We start from the raw sequence: 25978 nt of genomic DNA on the forward strand, positions 1-25978 counted from the left end.
TGCCATCAAGTCGATTCTGACTCATAGTGACCCTATAGGACAGAGTAGAACTGCCCCTAGGGTTTTCAAGGCTGTAATCCCCTCCAGTTGGACATACATGAGTGACCCACCTGAGGCAGGCATCCTGGGCCTTGAGGGATTCTTAAACGTCACAGGTTCTACCAGGTCCAAGAGAATCTGAGACCCCAGAATATAACATGCTCTACAAACCCCCTGAAGCTCTGGACTCATGGGGCTAACAGTAACCCAGTCGGTAATCCCAAAGTTGTAGAACCATCCACATGCCTCCTGGGCCTGAGTGTCTGTGCTTTCAGATTGGGATCCACCTCGGCCTGAGGACACTAGACATTTTGGCTGTCTCAGGCAATCACAAAGAATTCTAGGACCAGGGGTCTAGGAAGGCTCTCTTCCCCTTTCCCCTTCCAGGCACCTTCCAGCACTACTCCACTCCCCAAAATCCTCCTACCACTAGGGTCACTGGCTTCACCGCCTGACCTACAATTAGATTTTGCTGGGGATCCCATGAGGCTTGATCCGGTCAATTAAATCAGGACATTGCTCTCAAGGTTTAACATGTCCATCAATATCATCCAAAATGGTAGCACTGATTTGGTGAGCTGAGGTTTTGAGGAGTTTTTAATCCAGCAAAAACTACACCCTCCTCCCCCGCTCCCACAGGTTTACTCACTTCTCAGTCGATTCTATTCTTATAAAACTCAGCCTTGTAAATACTTCATCAAATAAATCTCATCAATACTCCTTTGCTGGACTCACACATAAACAATTTTCTCTGGAGTTGGACCTGTTGCCTGGAAGAGCTACTAAGGGGGTGGACAGAAATCTCTCCTGTTATTTGCAGTGTATCTTGTGTCTCTACTTACGAGTATGCTTATCCCCAACCTCTTTTCCAAAAAGAGATTAGGGTAATGTGTGCATGCGTGTGTGTGTGTGTACATATGCCCACAGGTGGAAAGATATCCTCTATTAAAAGTCAAACTCTCCTTGGATCATTTCCTCCACCCTGAGAAAGCTATCTGCTACCCCAGTGAATTGCTATGATTGACTATGCCATGCCAAGAAGAGCGCCCCCCCCTCATATGCACAAAGACAATGCTACATTTGGAGACAGGGTATCATCTTTAATTAATAACGCCACAGCTCAACTTTGTTTTTGTTGCTGTAGCAGACTGTGATGTGTGTGTGTGTGTGTGTTTGTATCTGTGTGTTCCTGAACAAATGAGGGGCCAGCAGAGACTCCCAAGCAAGTCTCAGCTAACAACTCTGTTGAGCAGCAACTGGAAGATGGTCTCCAGAGAGACTTGGAGGCCAAACTCCTGCCTCTGATGGTCTTGAGCCTCCCTTTCTCCTGGGTGATCTCTTGTGCACTCTGAGGAGGGCAAGGCTGAGCCTGTGACAGCTCAGATTAAAGAGCTTCTCAGCAAAGATCAGCCGCCAGTCTCAGTCCCCACTGCCTCTGACAGGAGTGATGTTCCTGGGCAAAGTGCAGACTGCTAGGCAGAGGTGGACAGCCTGGGTCAGCCTTGGTCCCCTGTGTCACACTGGGGCAGCACCACAATAGCCCAGCCCTGGGCAGAGAATCCAGAGCTCCTGGGGCCATTTGATTTGTTCCTTTCAGAGATCATCAGGGTATAGCCCAGGCCCTTCCTGGGGCCAGCCAGAGGGGCAGACTTGACTTGTGATGGCCACAGGAAGTCATTTCCAACCCAAACATAAAGAGCCTGCCCTCCTGCCATCTCCACTCTCCAATTCGTCACATGCCCAGTAGGTCCGCAGCCCAGACATGACAGGGGATTGGGTCAGCATGATGGTGGGTCACAAAGAGGCCATGAGAGACATGGGTGAGCTGGAACTGCGGCCACGTGCCAGCCTCAAGCCAGCCCTCTCCCCCATGGTCACTGCCAGCCAGACCTCTCTGAAGCCGGATGGGACCCCCACAAGGCAAGGTAGCAAGTTCTCAGCCTACTGTGGGGGGAGAAGACCAAACTGGCTCCACCGTCCCATCGCCACCTGCTCTGTGTCTTAGGAAGGCAAGAAGCCCAAGTCCCAGGATGGTGGCATCAGCTGTTTGGGAAGCACCGTTGTCCAGGTGAGGCCTCAGGCCGGAAGTTGGGTTTGTTCAGTGGGCTTGGGTAGTAAGTGGTTGTGTACACATTCGTCTGCTGCAATGGGTAGAAGTTGGCTCTGTCATCGGGGATCAGGTTATTCTTGTTCAGGGTCTGTGGGAGAAAGAAGGAAGCAGAGGGGAAGGAGTGAAGGGAGGGATGGGGGACGGGGAAAGGCCGAGGCAAGGAGTCCAGGAGCCAGTCAGTGGCGGGACATGCCGACTGCCAATACAGCGTCTCTTTGTACCCCCACTGCTCCCTCCTGAGTGTCCAGCCCACAGAACCCTTGATCTCTCCACCCTGGCCTTCTACCCTGCCCTCTGCTTCTTGGATCTTTTGAGCCCCCACCTTGAACTCCATGGGTGTGTACTTCTCATTCTTGGGGGTGCCCCCACCCTTGTAGTGCAGGTGGTTGGGGGTGGCAGGGTGGACAAGTGTGGACTCCTGGGACTGGCGCTGGCAGTGCTGACAGGACAGGTATACCGCTAAAGTCAGGAGCCCAGAGCCCAGGAAGCAGGAGACGCCTGTGGCCACCAGGTGGATGAGGCTGAACCCTGGGAGAGGGAGAGACAGGTAGTGAGACTCTAGGCTGCCTCCCCGGGCCTTTCAGAATAGAAAAAGCAGAAATAGCAGTAGGAGGCTCTGGCACACAAAGGAAAGGGCTTTGAGGCCAGAGCCAAAGGAATCAGGGAGGCTGGGCAGCTTGTCATGGGGACCTCTGTCACAGGACAACCTGTGGCTTTAGTCAGTGGTGGCAACCAGAGGGTGACTCTTCCTTGGGTTTGGACTTGATGACAGACTCCTCCTACCGGGGCGTCATGGATGGAACTGCCCAGAGCCCCCATCCCCATGGTGTCAAAACAGTGGGGAGCCCCAACAAGGCTGGGCTGTCTGGAGCATGAGGTAGGGAGAATCTAGATTTTGGGGTAGAGAGGGTCTCCTCCTTGAGGAGAAGGAAGGTGTCATGAGGCGGGGGTCCAATTCTTTTTACCTCCACAGCTGGTGGCCTCCTCCACACTGGAAGCAGGCAGGATCACTGCAGGAAGACAATCCAGAGAGGGGTTAGGGGAGAGAGGAGAGGTGAAGGGTCCCTCCAGGGCTGTGTGTGGATCTGGGAGCACCTCTGGGTCAGCATGGGGCTGTGGGATTGGGGGCCCTCATTCCCCTTTGTCTCTACCCAGATCCCACCTCTAAAAAGCTTTAGCCCATTCACTAGTTGAGGAGTGGCAGAGGCTCAAAGTGAGTGAGCGAGTGAGTGCGTGTGTGAGAGTGGCCTGAAGCAAAAATCTGAGTTCTCTCTTGGCATCTCCCACCCTGGTGTTTCATCTTGACACCCCTCAGGAGACATGCCTCAGAATGGGAAAGAAGGTGGGGGTTCGGGGTTAGAAAGGTTGGTGTGAGGGCACTGACACCAGGACTTACCAGGAATCTCACTGTAGGGGCAGGGGCGGCTCTGGCTGCTGTTTCCGGTACAGGAGCTGGGCCCCGGGACAAGCTCTTCACAGTGCCTACTGCGGCTCTGGGCTCCGTCCTGAGTGCACGTGCTCCACTCAGACCATGGCGACCAGCCTTCTGTGGGTTGTGGGTTGGGACAAAGTTAACCGTCCTGGAACCCTCTGGGGGTGCTCCCCAGCCCCAGCCAGATGCGTCCATTACCTGGACAGGGCTGTGTGGCACATAGCGCCTCCTCTGTGTGCAGCCCGAGACAGATGTCCTCGCCAGGGGAGGGCGCAGGGCTGGTGCAGGAGCGTGTGCGCTGATAGTGGCCTCCACCACAGGAGGCTGAGCAAGGGGACCATGAGGTCCAGCAGGACCAGGCTCCCCGCACTGCAGGGGGAGCGAGGAAGGTGTGTGAGGAAGGACAGGGGCAGGGTCCAAGACAGCCTTCCATCCCATCCCAGGCTGGGCCACACAGACCTCTGGTTTCTAATCCACCTCATCCTTTACTCTCTACACTGCCCCCCTCCCCAGTCCACTGTTAGGAAGTGCCTTCCAACCCCCCCTGAGGTGGCAGGAGAAATGCAGGTAGCAGCGAAGAACCGAAGATGGAGGGAAACGTGCTATATGTCAACGTCAAGTTTCTTATCTGGCCAATACATTTCCATTGCCATTGAGTTGATTCTGACTCATAGCGACCCTACAGGACAGAGTAGAAATGCCCAGCAGGGTTTCCAAGAAGCAGTTGGTGGATTTGAACTGCCAACCTTTTTGGTTAGCAGCCATAGCTCACCTTAGCTCTCAGCCAATGTGCCACCAGGACTCCAGCCAACCCATTAATATGTTGCCATCGAGTGGATTCAGCTTCATAGCGACCCTACAGGGCAGAGTAGAACTGTCCCATAGGGTTTCCACGGAGCAGCTGGTGGATTCAAACTGCCAGCCTTTTGGTTATCAGCCAAACGCTTAACCACTGCACCACAAGGGCTCCCATTAGGGGAGAGGAAAACAGACTGCGAGACTGAGGAAAGGCCCATTTCTACAGGAGTGGCCGCTAAATCCATGGTCAGAGTAGAAAACTGCTCAGGGTCCCCTGTACAGAGTTGGCAGGGAAAAGAGGTCCCCTGGGCCAGGGGTTTCTTGGGCTGGAAGTGCCCTCAGCGGGCCTGGAGATCTCCTAGATGAGGGTATGGGGCGGGGTTTCCTCAGGCAAGGGCTGACCTGAGCCAAGGATTCTTTATGCGAAAGATTACCTGGACAAGCCTGGGGGTTGCAGTCCTGGTACTCCGCTGCATCGCCCACGCAGGGCAGGCCCCCATTGCGGGGCTCCGGGTTCGTGCACGTTCTCTTGCGGACACGGAAGCCCAGCTCGCAGTCCCGGGAGCAGGATGACCAGGGACCCCAGGCGGCCCAGCTCCCGCTCACCGTGTGCGGGGAGGTGCTCCCGGTGCGCAGGAGATCATCCACCAGGGCTGGGGAGGGGACCGGCCTCAGTGATGACCGCGCGCCCCTTCCGCCCCACAGGACTCCTGCCTTCTTTCAAACCACGCGTTCGCGCCCACCCTGAGCGCCCTTCCCAGGCCCCCTCACCCCGACCCTATTGCTCTGTGGCCTGGGAGGACGACGGGCGAGGTGTACCATCAGTGTCACAGGCTCCTGAGCCGTCCACAGGGCAGGTCCTCGTCTCTGTCCTCCTCCTGCCAAACTGCAGGCCGTGGGGGTCCGGCAGAGGCGCGCGGCAGGTGAAGCGGAAGCGTTGCTCCTGCCGCGCCCCGCCCTGCGTCACGTTCACAGGCAGCCACGGTGTCCACGGGGTGTTGCGCCGCACTTCGGGGCAACTCTCCGGGTTGCACGTCTTGAACTCCTTCGCAGCCGGAGCAAGTGGTATTTTATTGTCCCGCAGCCACCAGGTTGGTCCTGCGCCTCCTGCTCCCCCACCCCAGGCATGCCTGCCCTCCCCTTGGCCCAAGGTCCTCACGTCCACGCATTCCGCCCGCGGCCCCCACATGGCTCCCCCAAGCTCGGACCCACCACGTTGCAGCCCGGGCAGGAATTGCCATTCTCACAGGACCGGCGCCGCGACTGCACGCCACCCCCACAGTTGCTGGTACACTTGCTCCAGGAGCCCCAGGAAGCCCAGAAGATGGGCACCGGGCAAGGCGTGTTTTCATTGCAGAACCTGAGGGCGTGGGGAGGAAGGAGTTGTCACCCCAGGGAGTGGGTGCCCCTCCCTAACATGAGGTTACTGGGAATGTGGAGACCCGGAAGGATGAGAGTCCACCGGATGGACTGGAGAATCCAGGCCACTGTCTAGGGACCCCGGAAAGTCTGCCAGCTTGGGGCGAACCTGTCCTCAGAACGCCCAGGCCACAGCCCAGCTCACCGCTCCTCTCGGCTCTTGCCCACGCAGATGCGGCCCCCGTGGCGGGGAGCAGGGTTGCTGCAACTTCGCTGGCGGACCTGGAAGCCAATGCCGCAGGAGGTGCTGCACAGGGCCCACGACGACCACGGCGTCCATGCCCCGTTCCTGGTGGAGTCACAGAGGGGACGGACAGATGACCCATTGAGCCCTACCTTCTCAGATCTCGTCCACTTCTGGGCAAATGGATTCTGTGTTATTGCCAGGAAGTGTCAGACAGTGACCCAGAAAATAGCAGCCCCCAACCAGGCCTTCTCAGGCAAACTCACTCGTTTATTTTCTCATTCACTCCTCAAACAGGTATTGAGAGACCTCTTCCATGTATCTGACTGTGCTCAGTGCTAAGGCACAGATGTAGGATGTAGCCTTTGCTCACAGGGAGCCGGAAACATCTCTAGAGAAGGCCACCACTTGCCTTTCTAACCTGCAGCCTTCTCTTCCACCTTCTTGGTTGGCCAATCTTTGCAGTGTGATCTGCCCTCTCCCCCCTGTTCTGCATGTGCTTTGCTCTAGCCTCAGACACCACTCACGCTTGTCTACTTTGACTCTAGTTTTCAAATTTTGGCTCTACCAATTGACCACACGGGCAAGTTACTGACATTTCTGTACCTCACAGTACCCTCGTCTGTAAAATAGGAATAATGACTATATTCCTACCGTATGAGGTTGTTTTAAGGATTAAATTATGTATACAAGACAGTTATTTGAAGTATATGAAGTACCTCGTAAGGATCAGCTGTTTATTGAGGCCCTGGGCTGCAGGCAGTGTGCAAGCATTTTACTGGCATCGTCTCATTTAACTCCTGACAACCCTGGGGTAGATACTATTACCCTCACTTAGGTTCAGAGTGGTCAGGTGGCTTGGCCAAGGTCACACCTCTGGTGGCAAGCTAGGATTGGCACCAGGTCTGTCTGCTTTGCCACTGTGCCATGCTGTCCCTCATGTTTGAGACAGCTAGTTACTGAGGCTGTCTGGGGGCTGATTTCCATGTCTGTCCAGGCTTCTTCTTTGCATCAAGAACTCCCACTAGGCCGACACTTTTCTCTCCCACTAGAGTGGAAACTCCCCAGGGCTCATGTTTCCTGCCTCAGACATCAGCCACCTGTCCAGTCCCTGCGTGGCCCTGAAGTGGTTTCTGTCTCTTAATGCAAACACTTAGGATGCCCCATCCCCCGTCTTTCCTTCACCCCAGTCCCAGGAAGCCACTGAGCAAGCCCTGTCTCCTCAGATACCTGGAACAGTTGGCGATGTGGATGGCTGGCCCCAGGCAGTCACGGCCCCCACAGCGGGGTGGCGGAGAGTCGCAGACTCGGGCTTGACACAGGCAAGAGCCTGAATTGTCTCCATCTAAATGCTCACATGGTTGCCATGGCGACCATGGGCCGAAACCCCCATCCCGTGTCAGGTCCCTCACCTGTAGACACACGTGGGAGGCAAGAGACCCCTGTCACGCAAGGAGCAGGGAAGGTATGAGGTCCCAGGGGATGGTGGGGTTGCTGATGGGGAGACACAGCCTGATTTGGGGGAGGGGTCCGGGGTGGAGTACAGAAATGGGTGCTCACAGGGCATGCTGTGATGTTCTGGGTCCAGAGACTCATGTTGGAGCTGTCCTCAAGCGTGCTGCAACGCTGCTGCTTCCCATCCCAGCCGCAGTAGGGGTCCCGTGCCCCCAGGCATGCCCTGTCAGACAGAGGGCCTAAGACACAAGCCCACAGGTCTCCCGGTCTCTTGCATCCCAGGAACACACCGGGACATTCCTTTCTGGGCACCCCTTTCTATCCATATGCCCTCAATAATAATATTAATAATAATCAAAACAACTAAGTTCATTGAGTATTTGTTGTGTGTCAGCATTCATTTACAAGCATGAATGAATTTAATACCACCACCCAGTAAGGCAGTGTTTTCATAGTCCCCATGTTACGGATGAGCAAACGCAGAGAGCTGACCAAGAATTCAAACCGTCACCCTCCATGCCCACACGCTTTGCCAACAGATGGTACTGCCCTCCCCAGGTCTGAGGGGCCCCCACCACACCCCTCACCCAGGCCCACAGGATCGAATGCAGTCAACAGAAAGCCAAAGGGGTAGTACTTCCTGTCAGACGATATGTTTAGAGATGGGAAAGACCTTCAGGGTCACTGGGCACTGCAGTGCTCAATCCTGACTGCCCATTAGGACCACCCAAGCAGCTTTTTAAAAAGACTGAGAGCTGGGCCCACCCCAGAGGAGAACCTACGGGGACCAGGTAGGTTCTAAAAGCTGCCCACATGATTCTAACGGGAGCCAGGTTGACAATCACTGTGATCCACAGCACAATCTCCACCAAAAAGCTGCTCAGGTGTGAGGGAAAGTAGATTTGTGTGATCTTGGGGAAATCCCTTCCTTCCCCTCACACTACTGCCTCCCAGATGGAGGCTGAGTCTGATTTCATACACTGAGGGAAGATGGTTCATCCCTCAAAACACAGGTGCCAGGTCAGGGGGCACCTGGGGCACTCACACTGTTTGTGCTGCTCAGTGGCAGGAACCCAAATCTGGTGAATTAACATTATGACAATAAGCTCAGGCTGCCAGGAGAGGGGGTCATATCCCAGGTCCCCCTTCCCCAGCCCTTAGGGCTGCTCTCTCTGCAATGGCCCAGAGAGGGTGAGGGTTCACACACCAACACACGCCCAAATGCCTCAACTCCTCACATTGTACGGCTCCTCTTTTCCCTTTCTCCTTCTGAGTTACTCACTGTATCCTTTACAGTTTTTTAACAAATCAATTTCAGTCTCCAGTGCTTATGCTTCAAGGAGGGAGAAAAAGAGTCGACAGGAAATTTTTGAAGCAGGACTTGCTGTCCATTTCTAAGCAAGGAGAGCAATGGATCCTGGAGCATGAAGGAGGGTTCCCCAACACACAGAGAGCCCACTGCCAAGTCCAGGGAATACCCTGAGTCTCCTCTGTCCCCTCTCCCCTACTTCCACCCTCTTCCGACCAGGCCCTGTTTCTCTGAAGCAGCAGGCCTGCTGGAGAGGGTGTGGAGAGAGCAGCGAGTGTAGAGGCTCAGACAATGGAGGCTTTGGATGAGGGAGACGCTGGACTGAGAGGAGGATGAGAGACATTGGTGGAGATGGGGCGGCTGGTGGGGTGGAGAGTCTGACATCATTATGTGAGTTTGCAAAGGGACTTTCCACTGGCCAAAGAGGATCTCTATGTCACACTGGAGGATGCCAAGGGCTAAAGGGACCCAGAGAGTTAGGGGATTGCGGCTTTCGGTGACCCCTGGAGAGAATTTTTTTCTCTCCTGAAGCTTCAAGGAGAGACTCGCACCTGTCAGGTGAGTTCTTTAATTTCAGTGTGTTCAATACACCCTGTCAAGCCCCAGAGAGAAAAAAGTTATGCAAGGGAACTCACAGAGAAGAGAGTGGGGTTCCCCATGTCTCCATAGGAGGTCAAAGAAGATAGTGCTGGCTCCTGGTTGAGGTCAACCCATGATCCCTTATAGGGGAGATGATGCCTGAGGCCTCAGCTCCTGAGGGCCTCACTGGACCCCGGTAAGCACATTCTGGCCAACCCAGGAATCCAGACTATTCATCTGTCGCTTAGGAATCTGTTTCCATTTTATTCACTCAAAGATAATTTGTGTAAATCATACAAAGTAGGTGTGCTCATATGTTCATCTGGGGTCAATGGTTTGATTTTGGGGTGTTTCACTGGCAGAATCTATCACACTGGACATCATGGGAATGAATACATGTGCAAAGTAGTCCCAGCAACATGGGATTCTTAGACTCTACTCACTGGCTGACATTTGGACCAAGTGGACTGCTAGCAACTTCGACCAATCAAATTCAATGGAGCCCAGTAGAAAGTTTATTTCTCGCAGCATTCAGAAAAGGGCATCAAAATCTAGAGGCAGTTGATGCTGCACTTTATAAATGACTTAAATCAACTGGAAAAAAAAATTAGCTGTGACTAGGGATGTGGCACAGTGGTTAAGAGCTTCGCTGCTAACCAAAAGGTCGGCACTTCGAATCCACCAGCAGCTCCTTGGAAACCCTATAGAGCAGTTCTACTCTGTCCTGTAGGGTCACTATGAGTCGGAATTGACTTGACAGCAATGGGGTTGGTTGGTAGTGAGGAATGGTGCCCTGATGGTACAGTGATTAAGAGCTGTGACTGCTAACCAAAGGCTGGCAATTGGAATCCCCCAGCCACTCCTTGGAAACCCTACAGGGCAGTTCTACTCTGTCTTATAGGGTCACTACGAGTCGGAATCAACTGGATGGCAACAGGTTTGTTTTTTTGTTTTGGTTAGTGATGAATAATAATAAGATTCTATCCATCAACAACAAATGTCTGCCAGCAGAGAGAATGGATAAGAGCAGAAAATTTGAGTCAGCTTACACAAGGCAAAACAGAAGATTCTGGCGGAGTGCCCTTTGCCTTGTGCTATTTCATTCTCCTGGTGCTTCGGTCATTCTAGAGCGCTAGTTCCCAGTCTGGACTGCATTTAGAATCTCCTGGGGATCTTTAAAAAAAGCCCAAACCAACAAAACCTGCCTAAATCTGGGCCTTTTGGACTGCAGTAGGCCCAGGCATTGGAATCTTTTAAAATCTCCCCAGGTGATTGTTCCGGGAGCCACTTCTGCCAGGGTTCCCAAGCCAAGAAATGAGTGCCTTGTCTTTCCAACTTGTGACAGAATAGAAAAGAAGGGAGGAAAAACACAGAGTAGATGCCGCCCAAGCCCGTCCTCTCCAGCCTCCCATGCTTTCTCAGCCTTTCCTGCTCTCAGTTAAGACCCGAAGAAGAAATAGGAGACCCGATTCTCTGAGGACATGCCTGCCTTGCCCCTGGCAGTCTGAGGGGGCCTGGGGAGACCCCCCCCCGGGGCCAATGCCTGCATTCTCTTCTTGTGGATAACTGAAGGGGATAGATACCTGTACCTCCCAGCGCAGGAGGGTCCACATTTGCTACTTTTAGTCAAAGGCCACTTCCATGCTCCCAGAGCAGGGAATGCTGTGGAGAAAATTAAAGCCCAAGCAGAAGAGAGTCACCAAGCATCTCTGACTGTAGGAAGAGCAGCCTTTTGGAGGTCTTTTCACAAAAGGAGCCTTCAGACCAATGATATATCACCACGTCTTTTTTACTGAAGCATCTTAAGAAGCCATTACAAGAGGGAACAGGTTCATTCCATGGGCTCAGAGGCAGGACAGAGATGGATGGTGGAGGCTGTAAGCAGGTGGATTCCAGCGCCACGTAGCAAAAGCCTCACAAGGGGAGCTGTCCAGAATGGAGAGGCGGCCCAAGAACTTGGAGGCTCAGGGGCCATTACTTAGATGGGTCCAGCCGCTCTGCCAGGGAAGGCGGTTGGGAGGAGGTATCCTCAGAGCTACTTTCCAAGGTTTTGAAGGAGGGCAGGCCATTCTTTCACTCACAGGGGAGGCAGGGGGAATCTGTGAGTGAGTTGGGGTAGGGGTCCCCCCAAGGACAACATGAAGGCATCCTAGAAGGAGGAAGAGATGGCTCATACATAAAACATCTGCTATGTAGAGCCAGTCAGCAGCTCATTCTCTCCCTTGGCTCTTCTCAGTGTGAACTCTGACTCTCTCCGGGCAGACCACGGTCTTGGTCATGCTTGTGGGGCTGAGGTTTGTCTGAGTGGAAGGAGGGGGGAGAGATATGCTCCTGGGTCCTGGGCAGAGGAGGGGACCTGGAGGGGGAGCCTCTTTGCACCCACCCTCATCCTTGCCAAGTTTGGAAGGAATGAGTAAAAAGCAGGAAATGTCTATCCTAGGATAGTAAAACCCTGTGCCCACATGCACTGTGAAAACACAAATTCTGATCTAATGTGATTGGCAGTTGCTCCCAGACCCCCAGAGCTCACAGCCTGGTGGCTGCACCGGTCTGCTCTCACCATTGTATTAACCTTGCAATAATGTGACCCTACAGTTTACATTGTTTGGATCCCACCTACAGCTTTATGGCAGGGTTTTCACTGTACGTGTCAAGAACTCTTATCGCAAATTTGAGAAACCAAATAAGACTAAAATACTGGACTCCAAACTGTCTCTCTTTTACCTCGCTGCTCCCCGTGCAACCTCCTTGCCCCCTCCCTGCAAAACCGTGGGCATGGGGAAATGTCCCAGGCATCTTTCCCTCCTCTGCCCCACTGCAGACCATTACTTCATATCTGGCCTCGAGCCACACCAGCTCACCCCGGCGGAAGAGGGTACCATCCTGCTCACCATGGTCTGATCTTTCTAGAACACTGTTTTCATGCTGCCTGTCACTCTTCTGCTCAAAGACCGCTTCAGGTCCCACAGCCAGGGGATTCAAGTCAAAAGGCTCCCTCGGCATTCTCAGCTGGCTTCAATCCACTTTCCACTCCCATTCCCCCCTCCTCCCCAGCATCAACTCCTTCCCGGGCCAAATTACCAATTATCAACCAACTGGAGGATCAAACATGTGTGGAAGGCAACTTTGTGCCTTGGACTGGATGTGGCCTCCTGAAAAGCCTGGGGTACTGTGTTTGCCTTCAAGGATTTACCACCTCTTGGAGAACAAGGCATATGTGACAAGTTTAAGAAAAACACAAGCGTCAAAGAAGAACACAAGATACGGGAATATACTGTCAGCAGGTAGCCTGTGATTCATTGCCAGGCAGCGGTGTCTACAATCAATGTCACAGATTCTGAAATTAGAGAGTCTGGGGGTGGGAGGCTCCTAAACAGTATTTGTGGAGATAAAAAAGGAATAAGATACTAAAACCAGTTGCCTTCGAGTCTATTCCTACTCACAGCGACCCCATGTGTGTTAGAGTAGAGCTGTGCTCCACAGAGCTTTCAATGGCTGATTTTTTGGGAGTAAGTTGCCAGGCCTTTCTTCTGAGATACATCTGGTTGGACTCAAACCTCCAACCTTTTGGTTAGCAGCCGAGCGTGTTAACTGTTTGTTCCATCCAGGAATTCTGAATAAGATACCACTTATGATCTGCCGGGCTAGGTACTTCATAGTATTCTCAATCCTTGGGTTCTGCCTAAATGAAATATCATTTGCTCCATCCCAATCTGCCCCCAATTTCCTGATGAGAAAGCTGAAGCTTAATAGGTTAAGTCATTTGCTCAAGATCTGACAGCTTGTAGATGTTGGAACTGACATGGAAACCCAGTTGTGTCTGATCCCACCAGTCATGGTCTTCCCACCACACGCCACGGTCTCTTTCCGCACGTCAGAAATGGGCTAAGCCAAGGATTCTCTTCCTGTCAGACTTTGAAAGCTTTGAGGGAAATGATACTTCCCTCAGGCAGTAAGTGCTTTACGTAGATTACCCCTCCTCTTAGACCAACAGCCCTGCAAAGTGTCCTGAACATTGCCGGGCTTAGTAACTGTTTGGTATCAGCTGATGGAGCCATGTGTTGGGGCTGAGGGGAGTTCCAGTGTCTGCCAGAGCCCTCCCCGTCCACGGCTGCCACACCATGACATTCAGTTCTTCCCCCACCATCCAGACCTGGGCTCAGCTCCCAGCACACCTCACTGGGTCTGGAAAACAACCCTTGGCAGGAGTGACACCATTTATCTCCCAGATCTCGAGGTCAGATGGGCACAGCCAGGACTCTGCATTGCAAAGGCGGCAGGAGCCTACGTGGCTGTGGCTATGCCAGCTAAGGCCAGCTTTAGATTATCACACAAAAGAGGGGGTGCAGCCTGGGGGAGCCTCACATGACAGGAGTCTGTGACGCTTTTCCATTTGGCTTTGAAATTGGTTTTTGTTTTCCCCCAGAAGTATCAGTGTCACGGATGCCAAAGTGTGAATCCACGTGAAGCTACAATATCAAGAGCTGATTTCAAGCCCTTGGGAAGCGAATACAACTCCACATGGGTCCTCATCCTCCAGCCTACCCTAGAAAAGCCCTCTCTGCCTCTTCTAAGGGAGGAAGAGGAGCTAAAATTCAGGTGGGACTCAAAGCATCAGCCCTAACTGCCTCTGCATAAAGGTAGCAAGTGCTGCGGTTTCAAAGATAAAGACCTCTCTTCTCAACTGACCCAGCTGAGGATAAATCTAGCCGGCTAAGGGGGGCCGACAGACCCTAACTGTGGCCTTGACCACAAGGATAACAACCACCCTTTTCTAAGGGCATACTTCCCCCAGGCAGTAGCTGCTTTATGTAGATTACCCCCAATTAACCCCCACAAAAACCCTGCAAGATATTTGATGTAGAGAAAGCCATGGTTCAGGCAGGTTAAGTGGCTTGCCCAAAGCCACACAACTGGACACCATGCCAGGATGCGACCCCAGGTCTGCCCGACTCCAAAGCCAGCTCTCTTAATGGCCACCTCCCACCTCCAAGGTGTGACCGGCCGGAATGAGCCTGGGGGTGGGGACAGGGTGGGAGGCCCGCCCACCTGCACCCCGGCTTACCCTTGGCTGCGGTAGGCGGTGCACCTCTCCAGCGGGACCCGCAGCACGCCGTCGCTGAGCCCCACGAAGAGCGCGCGGGCGCTGTGCAGGATCCGCAGGCTGAGCAGGGGCTCGCGGCGCCCCGGCGGCAGGACTTGCAGCTCCTCCAGGTAGCAGCCGCGGAGGCTGCGGCTGGCCGTGGACAGGGCCTTCAGGATGGTGCCCGACTCTGCAGGGGCCAGACGCGGTGGCCTGAAGACCCCAGAGCCTCGCAGGCCGGCCCCCCCCGCTCTGCCACCTCCTCCCCTCCTGGGGCCCAGGGCCGCCCAGGCGGGCTCACCGGTGCCGATGTACAGCACGTGGTAGAGCGTGTCCTTGGCCTGCACAAGGTCCACCACGAGGTGTGAGAAGCGCACGCTGTCCTGGGTGACACAGGGCTCGGGTGTCACCGGCTGCACGGCCTCGCTCATGAGGAACAGGCGCTGTGCGTCCTGCAGGCTGCGCTCGGTCAGGTTCTCATTGGGGCCCATCTCGGGCAGGGTGCCACACTGCATGGGAAGGAGGGGTCATGCGCTCAGCCGCGGAGGGTAAGGGAAGGAGGCTACCGCGGCCCCAACTTACCCCCCTTCGGTTTTGGAGCCCAGGTGGCCACCGGCAGACTTGGCTTCTCCAATCCTCACCTCCCCCCAAAAGAAGTTTCCACTGGTCCCCCTGCACCCCTTTCCGTGGAGGGGTGTCTCTTCACTAAGAAAGAGTAAGGCTGGGGAGATAGGGTAGGAGGGGCAAAGGAGGCTGAACTATCTAAAAACAGATCATTTGACTGTGCATAAAAGTGTCCCCCTAGTTACACTGTTGCCCTAGATGCCCCTCCTGGCATGTCGGGCCAAGCACCACCTTCCCTCTCCTGTGCTCCTACCAGCTCAGAGGTTCTTATGCCTTCCAACCCAAAGCTGAAGGGAATTCCCATTTACTGAACATGTACTACACTTCTCCATGAGTCCGATTCCATTTGTTGGCAACTATCAACCACATCAACCAACCCCGCAGAAACCCGTGAGGTTGATGGTGTTAACCCTACATTCCAGATAAGGAAAAAGAGTCTCAAAGGGGTTGGGTGACTTGCTCAAGGTCACACAGAGACAGGGCCAGGTCTGGATCAGGACAGTCAGCCTGCAATCCTGAGGTCCTTCTCTGCCCCACACTGCCCCCTGGGCTGGAAGTGGGATGCAAGAAAAGTCAACCTATCCTCAGCCCTCTTGGCCTACTACTCCTTCCCCATCCCATGACCCGGGATGCTCACATTACCCATGACTAAGCTCTGACCTTTCTGGCACACAAAGACCCTCCAGGCATCCATGCTGGGTAGACAGTAAGCAAACTCCAGGTCAAATCCTGGAATTCTGGCCAGAGATCTTGTGAGCGCTTTCCAAGCCCCCTGCACTGAGTGGCGCTGAGGTCTCACCTCCCTGATTCTCTGGAGGTGTGGAGTCACATTTAGAGACAGCCCACAGCACGCTTCCTATTCACTCTCCTTTCTCATCCCATTGTCTTCGAGGTTACCACCCTCTTCAGGGAGCCATCACAGATCCCAGAGATGGGTATAGACCAGCAGCGACGGCTCTGAGCAGCTGGGAATGAGCTTGGGGCTGGTAGTGTTGGTGGGCTTGGGTATAAAAGAGAGGGAAAGCAGAAAGCAGAGCTGTACCTGGAAATTGGGGATGGGGTTGGCGATGGGGAGCCAGGCAGCCCTGGGGTTCTCCTGGTAGCGAAAAGGGCCATTGAAAGCCTGGGAGATGGCACTGAGGTTGAAGGCGCAGACAGCAGATGCGGCAATGCTGTTTCTGAAAGGCAAGAGATGGTAGGAAACTGCCCTCCCCGTGGACTTCCGCAGCACCGGTACCAGCTGCCGTTGGCTGATTCATGGCCACCCCCATGTGTGCCGGAGTAGAACTGTGCCCCATGGGGTTTTCAGTGGCTGGTTTTTCGGTAGTAGATCGCCAGAGGCCTTGGCAGCCTTCTCTTAAATCTCACAGCCAGCTGTCCCACCACAGCATGGCATACCTCCAAGGCTTATGAAGCACCTCTGATGAGCCTCATGCCTTCTGCACTGTGGGGCTGTCACAGGAGGAAGAGACGTGTCCTCATGCTCCAAACCCCGCCCCAGGGAAAGACTCACTGATGAGAAACCCCGGTGGGTCCTCGGCTGCTAACTCCTGATCCCCTTCCCTTATCAAGTGGGAGGTTTTACACTCAGTGGCTTTCAGACATTTTGGAGCCACAGTAAAAAATGTATTTTATATCACAGCTCAGCATTTTATGTGTGTGTATCTGCAATGACTTTCATAAAACAATACTTACCCTTACTAAGTACATTGTACTCTGATATTTTTATTCCATTCCATTCTACTTCTTTTTATTTTTTTATACTTTAAAGCTGGTTGCCGAACCACCAGCTTCTCTGAGGCCCCAGCACTGGAGCCAGGTGACCGTAACGTGTCTCCTTTAACCCATTCTCCACGTAGCAGCCAGAGCCATCATTTCACAGTGCGCTTCTGATCTGAGCCGGTCACAGGCCTGCTTCAAACCCTTCAATTACTTCCCCTTCCCCTTAGGATAAAGATCAAAACCCTCAGCGTGGTGCACAAGGCCCTTCAGGACATAATCCTCTCGGACCCAGCTCTTCAGCCCCCACTCCTGTCTTTCCCGTCATCACAAGGCCCCTGTCACGCTAGTCTCTGCTCAATAACTCAAGCATTTCCTTCCATCTCAAAGCTTTCTTTGCATATGTTGTTCCCTCAAGCTAGCATGCTCTTCTCCCCTAGTAAATTCCTGTTTATTCTGTAGTTATCACTTCCTACGGAAACCCTGGTGGCGTAGTGGTTAAGTGCTACGGCTGCTAACCAAAGGGTCGGCAGTTCGAATCCACCAGGCGCTCCTTGGAAACTCTATGGGGCAGTTCTACTCTGTCCTGTAGGGTCGCTATGAGTCCGAATCGACTCGACGGCACTGGGTATCACTTCCTACAGGAAGCCTTCTCAGATTACCACTCCTCCATACTGCCATAGGCTTCCATGCAGGTTGCCCTTCGCCTTTGTAGCATTTATCACAATTAAAATAGGTTGTGTGACATTCATTACCCTCTCTATAATGTAAGCTCTTTGAAGGCAGGGCCATGTCTGCTATTATTCATTGGTATCCCCCCAACCCAGCACCTGGCATGGAGAAGGCACTCAATAAATACTTGCTTAACAAACTATTTACAATCCCATTAAAAAAAAACAAACCCACTGCTGTTGAGTTGATTCTGACTCATACCGACTGTAAAGGACAGGGTAGAACTGCCCCATAAAATTTCCAAGGAGCGGCTAGTGGATTCAAACCACTGATTCTCTGGTAGCAGCCGTAGCCCTTAGCCACTACACCATCGGGGCTCAGTCACATTAGCATCGTGATTTTCCTTAACATCACTACCTCTCCAGCTGCTCCTGCCTTTTGCTTATGGCCGCCCACCTTCTGGTGCTGACCGCTATGCAGGCTTAATCCTGGTGAGCCCAGCCTGCACCTCAGCGGTGGCGGGGGCTGGCCTGCGTGTCTGTTCCCCTGGTTTGAAGGGTCTCTCTGTTCCTGCTTCCCAGCCTTACTCTCATCCCTGTCCATCCCCTCACACTGTCCTTCCTGGCATTAGCCCGGCCCTCATCCGATGCCTGCTACATGAGGCCCAAGGTAAGCAAACACCACACCATGTTTCTCATGTGCTTATAAAAACCACGTATAGCATCCTGCACATAACATGCTTCCCTCGGTCTCTGCTGCCCTTCTGCCATTCTCTGTATGGAAATTACCTGATTGGGTTAGTCTTTACACAGAAGGAGGCAGTAGGAGGAGGGTCTCATGATCTCGGTGAAGGTTACCCTTCCTCACACCTAGTAAACATAAACCAAAACCAAACCAAACCTGTCGCTGTCGAGTCGATTTTGACTCATGGTGACCCCATGTGTTACAGAGTAGAACTGCCCCACAGGGTTTTCTTAGCTGTAATCTTTATGGAAGCAGATTGCCAGGCCTTTCCTCTGTGGTGCCACTGGATGGGATTCGAACTGCCAACCTTTAGATTAGTGGTCGAGTGCAAACTATTTGCGCCACCCGGGGACTTTTGGGAAACCTAAAGGGGTCTAACTCTCTGCCTTTACCAGTGCAGTCAAGGTGTCTCAGAAGAAGTTAGGTGATAGCAGGATTGCCGAAAGACTCCTATGGTTAGATCGAGCAAATCATGGAATTTTGAGGTTGGGAGGGACCTTGGAGCCCAATCCCTCCAAGTACCCCTGATGAACCCTCCCAGGGCTGCCGTCCCCTCAACCAAAGGCTGGCTATTCCATTCAGCAAGCTCTTCCTTCATGGAGCCACATTCCATCTCCTTTTAATTCTGTCACATCTAGCCTAGGCCTGCCCTTCCCAGCAACCCAGAACACATGCTCACTCCTCCAGAGGCAGTAATCAGGAAATCCTCAGACACCCCGGTGCAGAAGGTTCTGCAAGACCCATTTTACAGATGAAGAAGCAAAGATTCAGACAGCCACTTGCCCAGGCCACCAGGTTCAAGGCCAGGTCAGTGTGAGTCTCCGATATACAGGGCAGGGGGTGGCAGAGGGCCAGGGACTCACACATTGGTGGTGAAGACCCCGTAGATGAGGTCTTGCTCCGGCAGGTGGAAGGCACTCTGCAACTCATTGTAGTAGAAAGGGACCTCGCCCGGGCGGGAGCAGTTGAGCCGGGCCTTCATGAACGTGGTCCAGGTGTCCTCCAGCAGGAAGCGGCCCCCCACGTCATTTTTGCACACGCGGGCCACTCTTGAATACACGGTCCGGCCGCAGTCATGTTCCACCGCGTTCTCCCGCAGGAAGAAGTATGCAAACAGCCCAATGTCATAGGCTGCCACAAAGTTTGGCTCTGGGGGAAAGAAGAGGAACAAGAAGGGTGTCAGGCTGGCAGGGAGAAGGAAGCAGAGTCAGGAATAATCGACTACTTCGGTTTTCCCATGTGGGCATCCCAACACCCCCACCAGCTCGGTGATCTGGGGGCTCTAACTAACTTTGTTCTTACTTCCAATATAAAGTACCAGAACCAAAACCAAACCCATTGCCATTGAGTGGATTCCAACTCATAGCGACCCTAATGAGCACTCACTGTGTTTCAGGCATTACTATAAATAGTTCATGTGGATTAACTCACTTGATCCCACACTAACCTATGAAGTAAGCACTATTATTACCTCCATTTTACTGTGAAGGATATTGTGCCACAGAGAGGTTAAGTAATTTGCTTAAAGTCACACAGCTAGTTGGTGGAGAAGCAGGGGTTTAATACCAAGTTATGAGAAAACTCTCGTAACACCCCCCCGCCCAGTCTCTTTTCTTCCCCATAACCTTTTTTCCTAATCAATTCCTAACTTTTTCCCTTCCCTCATTGCTTGTCCTCCGTCTTTTCTGAATCCTCTGTGTATGCGAATTGGGAGCCAGGCCATCCATGTTTTTACCCCAGGTCTATCTTCGACATGCTATGGTCCTTGAGCAAACATCTGCCCTACTCTGGGCCTCTCCTTTGATTATGCAAGTGTGAGCCCCTTCAGAGGTCAGACAGGAAGCCTGAAGGCAGTCAGGAAGGCTGGCCAGGTCAGACCCCTGGGGCTGAGGCCTCCTTACCATTGAGCCACTTGGAGTTATACTGGGCAGTACGAAGCGGTGGCCCGTTGCCCAGGCTGCGGTAGATGGCGGGGTCCCGACCTGAGAAGTCGATGACTGTGGCCGCGTAAAGCTCCCCCTGGGAGGAAATGACAGCTGTGGAGTTGTGGCGTGGGTCGTAGGGGCAGCGGGCCACACCATTGATCTTCTCGATGGTCCGGCTGAGGTTCCCCACCTGGGGACAAGGGAGGAAAGGGAGAGCTTTTCCCGAGGCCGCCTATTCTTTCCACCCCAGAGTTCTGTTTCCTTCTGGGGCCCTGGCCTCTCTGGGCCTCTCCCCTCCTCCATCCTCCTCATTGCCCACTCATAGCCCCTCTGAGGGAGCAGCCATCAGGGCGGGAGAAGGTCCCGCCCAGAGCTCCATCCACCTCTGGCCCCTGCCTACCAGCCGGGACCCTCCAAGGTAGGGATGCCCGATAAAAACAGGAGGCCCAGCTAAATTTGAATTTCAGATAAATGTGGATTTTTTTTTTTTAAGTATAAGCATATCCCAAATGTTTCATGGGACATACCTATGCTAAAATACTACTCGTTGTTTATCTGAAATTTAAATTTCTGTTTTATTTATTTTTCTGAATCTGGCAACTCTACCCCAAGGTTGTGTGCCTGGGGGAGAGGATCCATGGTGCTCCCTCCCGCTGCCCCCACCCTGAGCCGCCCCCACCTGTCTGCTGGAGCACACTGGGGAAAAGGCATTGGTCCCACACATGAACACCTTCCGGCCAGCGACAATCAGGACTCGCACGTAGTTCTGGCACTCCTCCTGTGGTAGGAAGGGAAAGTCGTGAGGGGACACAGCTACCAGGGTACGACCCTGTGTGTCTTCACCTCACCTCACTGCACCACAGAGGCCCACAATATTCCACAACACTCCCCTCTACCCCAGATCCTCCTAAGGCAGTGGCTTGGGGGAGTTCAAGTGGCATCTGTGGAGGCTCTGATGACGCTGGAGACAGCCCCACAGCCTCGCACCCACCCTCTCCCTACATCAGCACCCATGTGGATGCTGAGGACCACCCGCCCACAGAGCTACACCCTCACGCTGCAGAGGGAGCTCTGGCTCTTTCAGAGCAGGACATGCACCCCCTCTATCCAGGCATGGCCACCTGGGACCACCAAGGCCACGTACCTCTGTCTTCCCTTTGCTTTGACAGGAGCGGCGGGTGTCCTCGCTGGAGGCCCACTCTGTGACCTGCGGAAGGAACACACAGCATCACACGGCTGCACCACACACTGCCAGGGCAGGCACACCCCTGGGATGCCCAAGTCAGAGGTGGACAGGAAGCTGTGAAAGGGTCAGGAGCAGCCTGCAGAGCGAGGGCTCCTGAAGGGGCTGCCAGGTGTTCTTACCCAGACATCTTTAATGAGTGGATGCTCCCACACCCTCCCCACCTGCTCGGGCTGGGGTAGCGCAGAGCAGGCTCAAGGTGGAAGTAGAAGACGGGCTGTGTGAAGCCTAGAGTGATGACTTCCTTGTGCTCCACCATCCCATCAGCTCTGTCCTAGGACCCGCCAATCCTCCCCTCCCCCGGCTAGCCAGGGAGCTGGAAGTGGCCAAGAAGGACCTTCAATCCCACCCTAAGCCCTGAGCAGTAGACTGGAAATGTGCATGTATTATGTGCCAGATGTCCCTCAAAAGGCAAGGGGCAGGGAGGAAGGAAAGGTTGGATTTTGTGAAACCCAGATATGGGAAAACCTGAAACCAAACCTGTTACCATTGAGCCGATTCCAACTCACAGTGACCCTACAGGACAGAGTAGAACTGCCCCATAGTGTTTCCAAGGAGCGGCTGGTGGATTTGAACCGCTGACCTTTTGGTTAGCAGCTGAACTCTTAACCACCGTGCCACCAGGGCTCCTCAGATATGCGAGGTCTACTGAATTCTCCCACTGTACCCATGCGAAGTGGCTGCTTGTTTTATTTTGTTTTTCGTAACAGATGAGGAAACTTTGGTTCTGTGTGACTTGCTTGAGGTCACACAGCTCATACGTGGCAGAGCAGGGATTGGAACCCACATTCCTGGCTCCAAAGGCTATGTATGTTTTTTTCTGTTTATCCCATGGTCTCAGGGGCCTAGGACTTCCCATTTCCAACGCCGCTGCCCCCGCCCCTTGCTGTCCACGTTTTCCTTCTTGTTGCCCTTGTGGAGTCGCTCATGTTCTGTCATGAGGTAATCAGTTTGGGACACAGCTTTCACTAGGACCCAGAGGCCCATGGCATTAGTGGAGAGTTGTTCCCACCCAGGAGCCCCCTCTCTATTCTGTTCATCTCTTCTGTCCCTACTCCACGCCACCCCCACCTCCACCCCTGAGCTTCCAAATGGCAGCTGAAGGGAGTGATATCCTTCATGTTCAGGCAACATCAACAGCCCTGGGGTGTGGCTCATTATATATTTCTGGGTCACATGTATAAGCATGAACTTCCTACCTGTCGTGGGAGGAGCCCTGAGCAAGCAGTTCTGCCATCCAAGGGAAAAAAAAAAAAACTGCTTTTAATTTCTAACAAAACTCCTTCTAGCTGTTTAGTCACTGCTGCAGAGCTGGAAGGGGAGGATGTGTGGGAGAGGAGGAAGAGGCTGGGAGTGGGGGCAGCAGGGCTACTCTCCACTGTCCCCGCTGCAGCCGACCCCCAGCACCCCAGCACTGCCCCCCAGCACTCCCGCATGGAGGTGGCTCCTTCATGGGGCAGGAGGGTGACTTCTGCAGACCCTGGACCCAGCAGCTGGGTGACGAGTTTCGTCAGCCCCCATCAGACCTGTGAGCAGGTTGGGCCCATTCCACAATGTCTAGAGCTCAGGTCCCTGCTTCTCCCAGACTCTGGAGAAGGGCAAATAACCCCTGGCTTCTGGCCACTCCCAGCTCAGCCTGAAGTGAGAGGAGAGAGGGCCTCTGGGAGCAGAAAAGAGCGATGACCTACAAACCCCGCAGATGTCCTGGCTGAACGCTTCAGACAAAGGGCAGCTTCGAGGGGAGGGGGACCTGTGTGGGCGAGGGACCTGTGTGGGTCTTGAGGTCTCTGAGCACAGTAGCACGCTGAAGGGAGTCAGCCTTGCTCTTAAGAGGGTGGGAACCATATTGGGTGGGGGCAGGTGTGTACAATACAAAGGTGTTAGGTACAATTACACTGAGCTGAACAATGTGCCAGGCATGTGCCAGGGACTTGACTCACTTTTTCTCTTTGATCGTCACGACAGCCAGTGAGACAGGTCACCTTTTGCTCATTTTACAGGTGAGGAAACTGAGGCCCAGAGGGGTTAAGCAATTTGCCCAAGGTCACACAGCTAGTAAGCAACAGACCCGTGATGCCAACACAGATGACTGCAGAGCTAAGCTCTTTTCTGCTACAGCCTACAACCTCTCATGGGGAACAGATTTCTCAACAGAAAAGTTAGAACATAAGGCCTGAAGAGAACATGTATATTTATAATGATAACAGCACAGAACGGACTTTTTGAGTCATTTTATTTATTTTTAGAATAGTTTTTATCAAAGTAATAATGCACGGTTTGAAAAGTTAAATAGTATTAAAAAACTGATTAGAAAAAAAAAAAAAGCAACCCACTTCTTCCATTTCCAGTTCCACTTCCCAAGATAACTACTTTCAACTCCTTTAGCTGTTTCTCTCTCGTTTTTCACCCAATTTGTCAAAACTGTGCATCAATTTCAGACTTTATCTTTTGACTTCTTGTTAGGGAAATGAAGACTTTTCTGACCTACCCATCCATCCCCATTCTTCTCCACCCTAAAACATCGATACATTTCCCCTCTCTCCATCCTCCCATTATAATTACTTCATATTTTTTAATTAAAATCAACATCACTATTTATACTATGGAAACCCTGGTGGTGTAGTGGTTAAGCGTTGGGCTGCTAACCAAAAGGTCAGCAGTTCAAATTCACCAGGTGCTCCTTGGAAACTTTAGGGGGCAGTTCTACTCTGTCCTATAGGGTCGATATGAGTCGGAATTGACTCAACAGCACACAACAATAAGAAAGAAAAAACACTGCCAATCAAACTCTGACAGAATGCTCTCTTATTTAAATTTTTAATGCAGATTTATTCCAAGTGCGCTTTAGACTTGGACATATACATTTATCATAAATCGATCTTGCGCATACGAAGAAGAGAAATGTAAGTGAAATTAATCGGTTAAGTAGCCTTAAAACCTCTTTGAATGCAGAGTTCATTTCTTCTGAATCACTTTTCTACTCAGAGTCCTCAGCCTCAGTATTTCCCCCCTCCCCCCGCAGCATCCCTGTTTGAACCATCCAGGGCGTCAGTGAGGCATCAATTCCTGAGACTGGTTCCCGTGATTTTCTTCCCAGCATTGACCCCCTTCTGCAAGTTTGGATGCTGGCACTTTCCTGTTCTTACCAGAAGGTGTCCACAGAAGGTTTGCAGCCAAGCCAGGACACATAATCTCCCTCATTTTTTCCTCAGGATCCTAAAATGGTCTGTGGACCGAAATGTCAAGGGGTTGGTGTTCTCTAATCAGAATGCCAGGAATAATGACCAAGTTCAGGCCTGCACAAGGAATGACAACTACGCCACAATTACAGTCTGGCCGATAGTGACCGTAAGATGTCTCTGACTTGAAAGATGCTCCCTGATTTCACACTCATTAAAATGTGAAAACACAAACATTTTGGAAATAATGAAATATGCATATTCTGATGAGGTTTTCTTTCTTGGCCTTTTTCTTTCTGGACTGAATAATTGCCTTGATTTTTTTTTTTTTTTCCATTTGCTTGTTGTGTAGTATTCCTATCACCAATTTTCCCCAGGCACTGGTGGTTCGGTGGTGGAATTCTTGCCTTCCATGCAGAAGGCCTGGGTTCGATTCCCAGCCAATGCCCCTCATGTGCAGCCACCACCCATCTGTCAGCGGGGGCTTACATGTTGCTATGGTGCTAAACAGGTTTCAGCGAAGCTTCCAGACTAAGACAGTCAAGGAAGAAAGGCCTAGTGATGTGCCTTTCAAAATTAGCCAAAGAAAACCCTATGGATCCTAACCGATCTGGTCTGCAACTGATCCTGGGGAGGGCGAAGAACCGGGAGTGTTTCATTCTGTTGTTCGTGGGATCACCATGAGTTGGGGGCTGACTTGGTGGGATCACCATGAGTTCGGGGCTGACTTGGTGGCAGCTGACAACAATTTTCCCCAAAGGCCCAGCAGGTCCAACAAATTCCTCTCAATATAATTTTCTAAGTGCACAGGCCAATGTGTCCAGTAATCTATTAGATCCCTCCCTCCTGCTCACCCCCCATCTTCCCGCCCCCCGAATGGAGCACTGCGCTTGAGGCCTCCTGCTTGGCTGTCGACCTGGGACTTACCTTCTCTCCTCTTCTGTTTTCTGAATCTCATTGCTTCCTCTTTCTTGATTTACTTGCTTATTTTAGTGAAACACATCTCCAGTATCTTTCTAAGAAAAGGAGCATCACAAATGAATTTTTACAAAACCTGGAATGTCCGATGGAGTCTATCTTCGTACTTGGCTGATAGTTTTGATACAAAATTCTAGGTTCCAAATTTATTCCTCCTTTGTCTTCAGGATCCCAGCACAGTGACTGCGAAGTCTGTTGTGATTCCTATTCCCCGTCCTTTGTAGTGACTAGTTTCCTTTTCCTTAGCTTTCAGAATCTTTGCTTTAAAAAATGCCTCCAATTTCACAATAATGTGCCTTAGAGGGGGTCTCTTCAGCCCTTCCAGTCTGAAGGCTCATCCTTTGTTTTGGCTAATTTTCTTATCTTATTTTGTCCTTAATTTCTCCCTCACCTTTTCCTCTGTTCTCTTTTTTGAAACTCTTCTTAATTCAGCCCACCGTTGCCTTGACCCTTGTGTGTTGGTCCTCGAGATTTCTGGTGTTTTCT

At 52.5% G+C, this 25978-nt stretch overlaps 1 protein-coding gene across 2 annotated transcripts in view; it reads right to left on the reverse strand.

The window, feature by feature from the left end:
• Positions 1–1075: 1075 nt before the first annotated feature.
• Positions 1076–25978, reverse strand: part of SEMA5B (semaphorin 5B) — a 160822-nt gene continuing 135919 nt past the window's right edge. Inside the window, exons 5-22 of one of the 2 annotated variants that reach the window (XM_049878209.1) lie at positions 21237–21299; positions 20772–20870; positions 20069–20282; positions 19031–19316; positions 16075–16210; positions 14710–14917; positions 14391–14598; positions 7543–7660; positions 7213–7394; positions 5944–6087; positions 5592–5739; positions 5199–5424; positions 4814–5032; positions 3780–3950; positions 3546–3692; positions 3115–3159; positions 2472–2677; positions 1076–2237 (exon numbers count right to left, since the gene is read on the reverse strand). In XM_049878209.1, the coding sequence (XP_049734166.1) occupies positions 2079–2237; positions 2472–2677; positions 3115–3159; positions 3546–3692; positions 3780–3950; positions 4814–5032; positions 5199–5424; positions 5592–5739; positions 5944–6087; positions 7213–7394; positions 7543–7660; positions 14391–14598; positions 14710–14917; positions 16075–16210; positions 19031–19316; positions 20069–20282; positions 20772–20870; positions 21237–21299 (2979 nt within the window). In that variant the 3' untranslated portion in view covers positions 1076–2078. Of the gene's footprint in view, positions 2238–2471; positions 2678–3114; positions 3160–3545; positions 3696–3779; positions 3951–4813; positions 5033–5198; positions 5425–5591; positions 5740–5943; positions 6088–7212; positions 7395–7542; positions 7661–14390; positions 14599–14709; positions 14918–16074; positions 16211–19030; positions 19317–20068; positions 20283–20771; positions 20871–21236; positions 21300–25978 lie in introns of both variants that reach the window. The other variant, XM_049878198.1, reaches the window with a different exon arrangement.

The sequence above is a fragment of the Elephas maximus genome, chromosome 1 (assembly GCF_024166365.1).
Source record: "Elephas maximus indicus isolate mEleMax1 chromosome 1, mEleMax1 primary haplotype, whole genome shotgun sequence".
NCBI lineage: Eukaryota > Metazoa > Chordata > Mammalia > Proboscidea > Elephantidae > Elephas > Elephas maximus.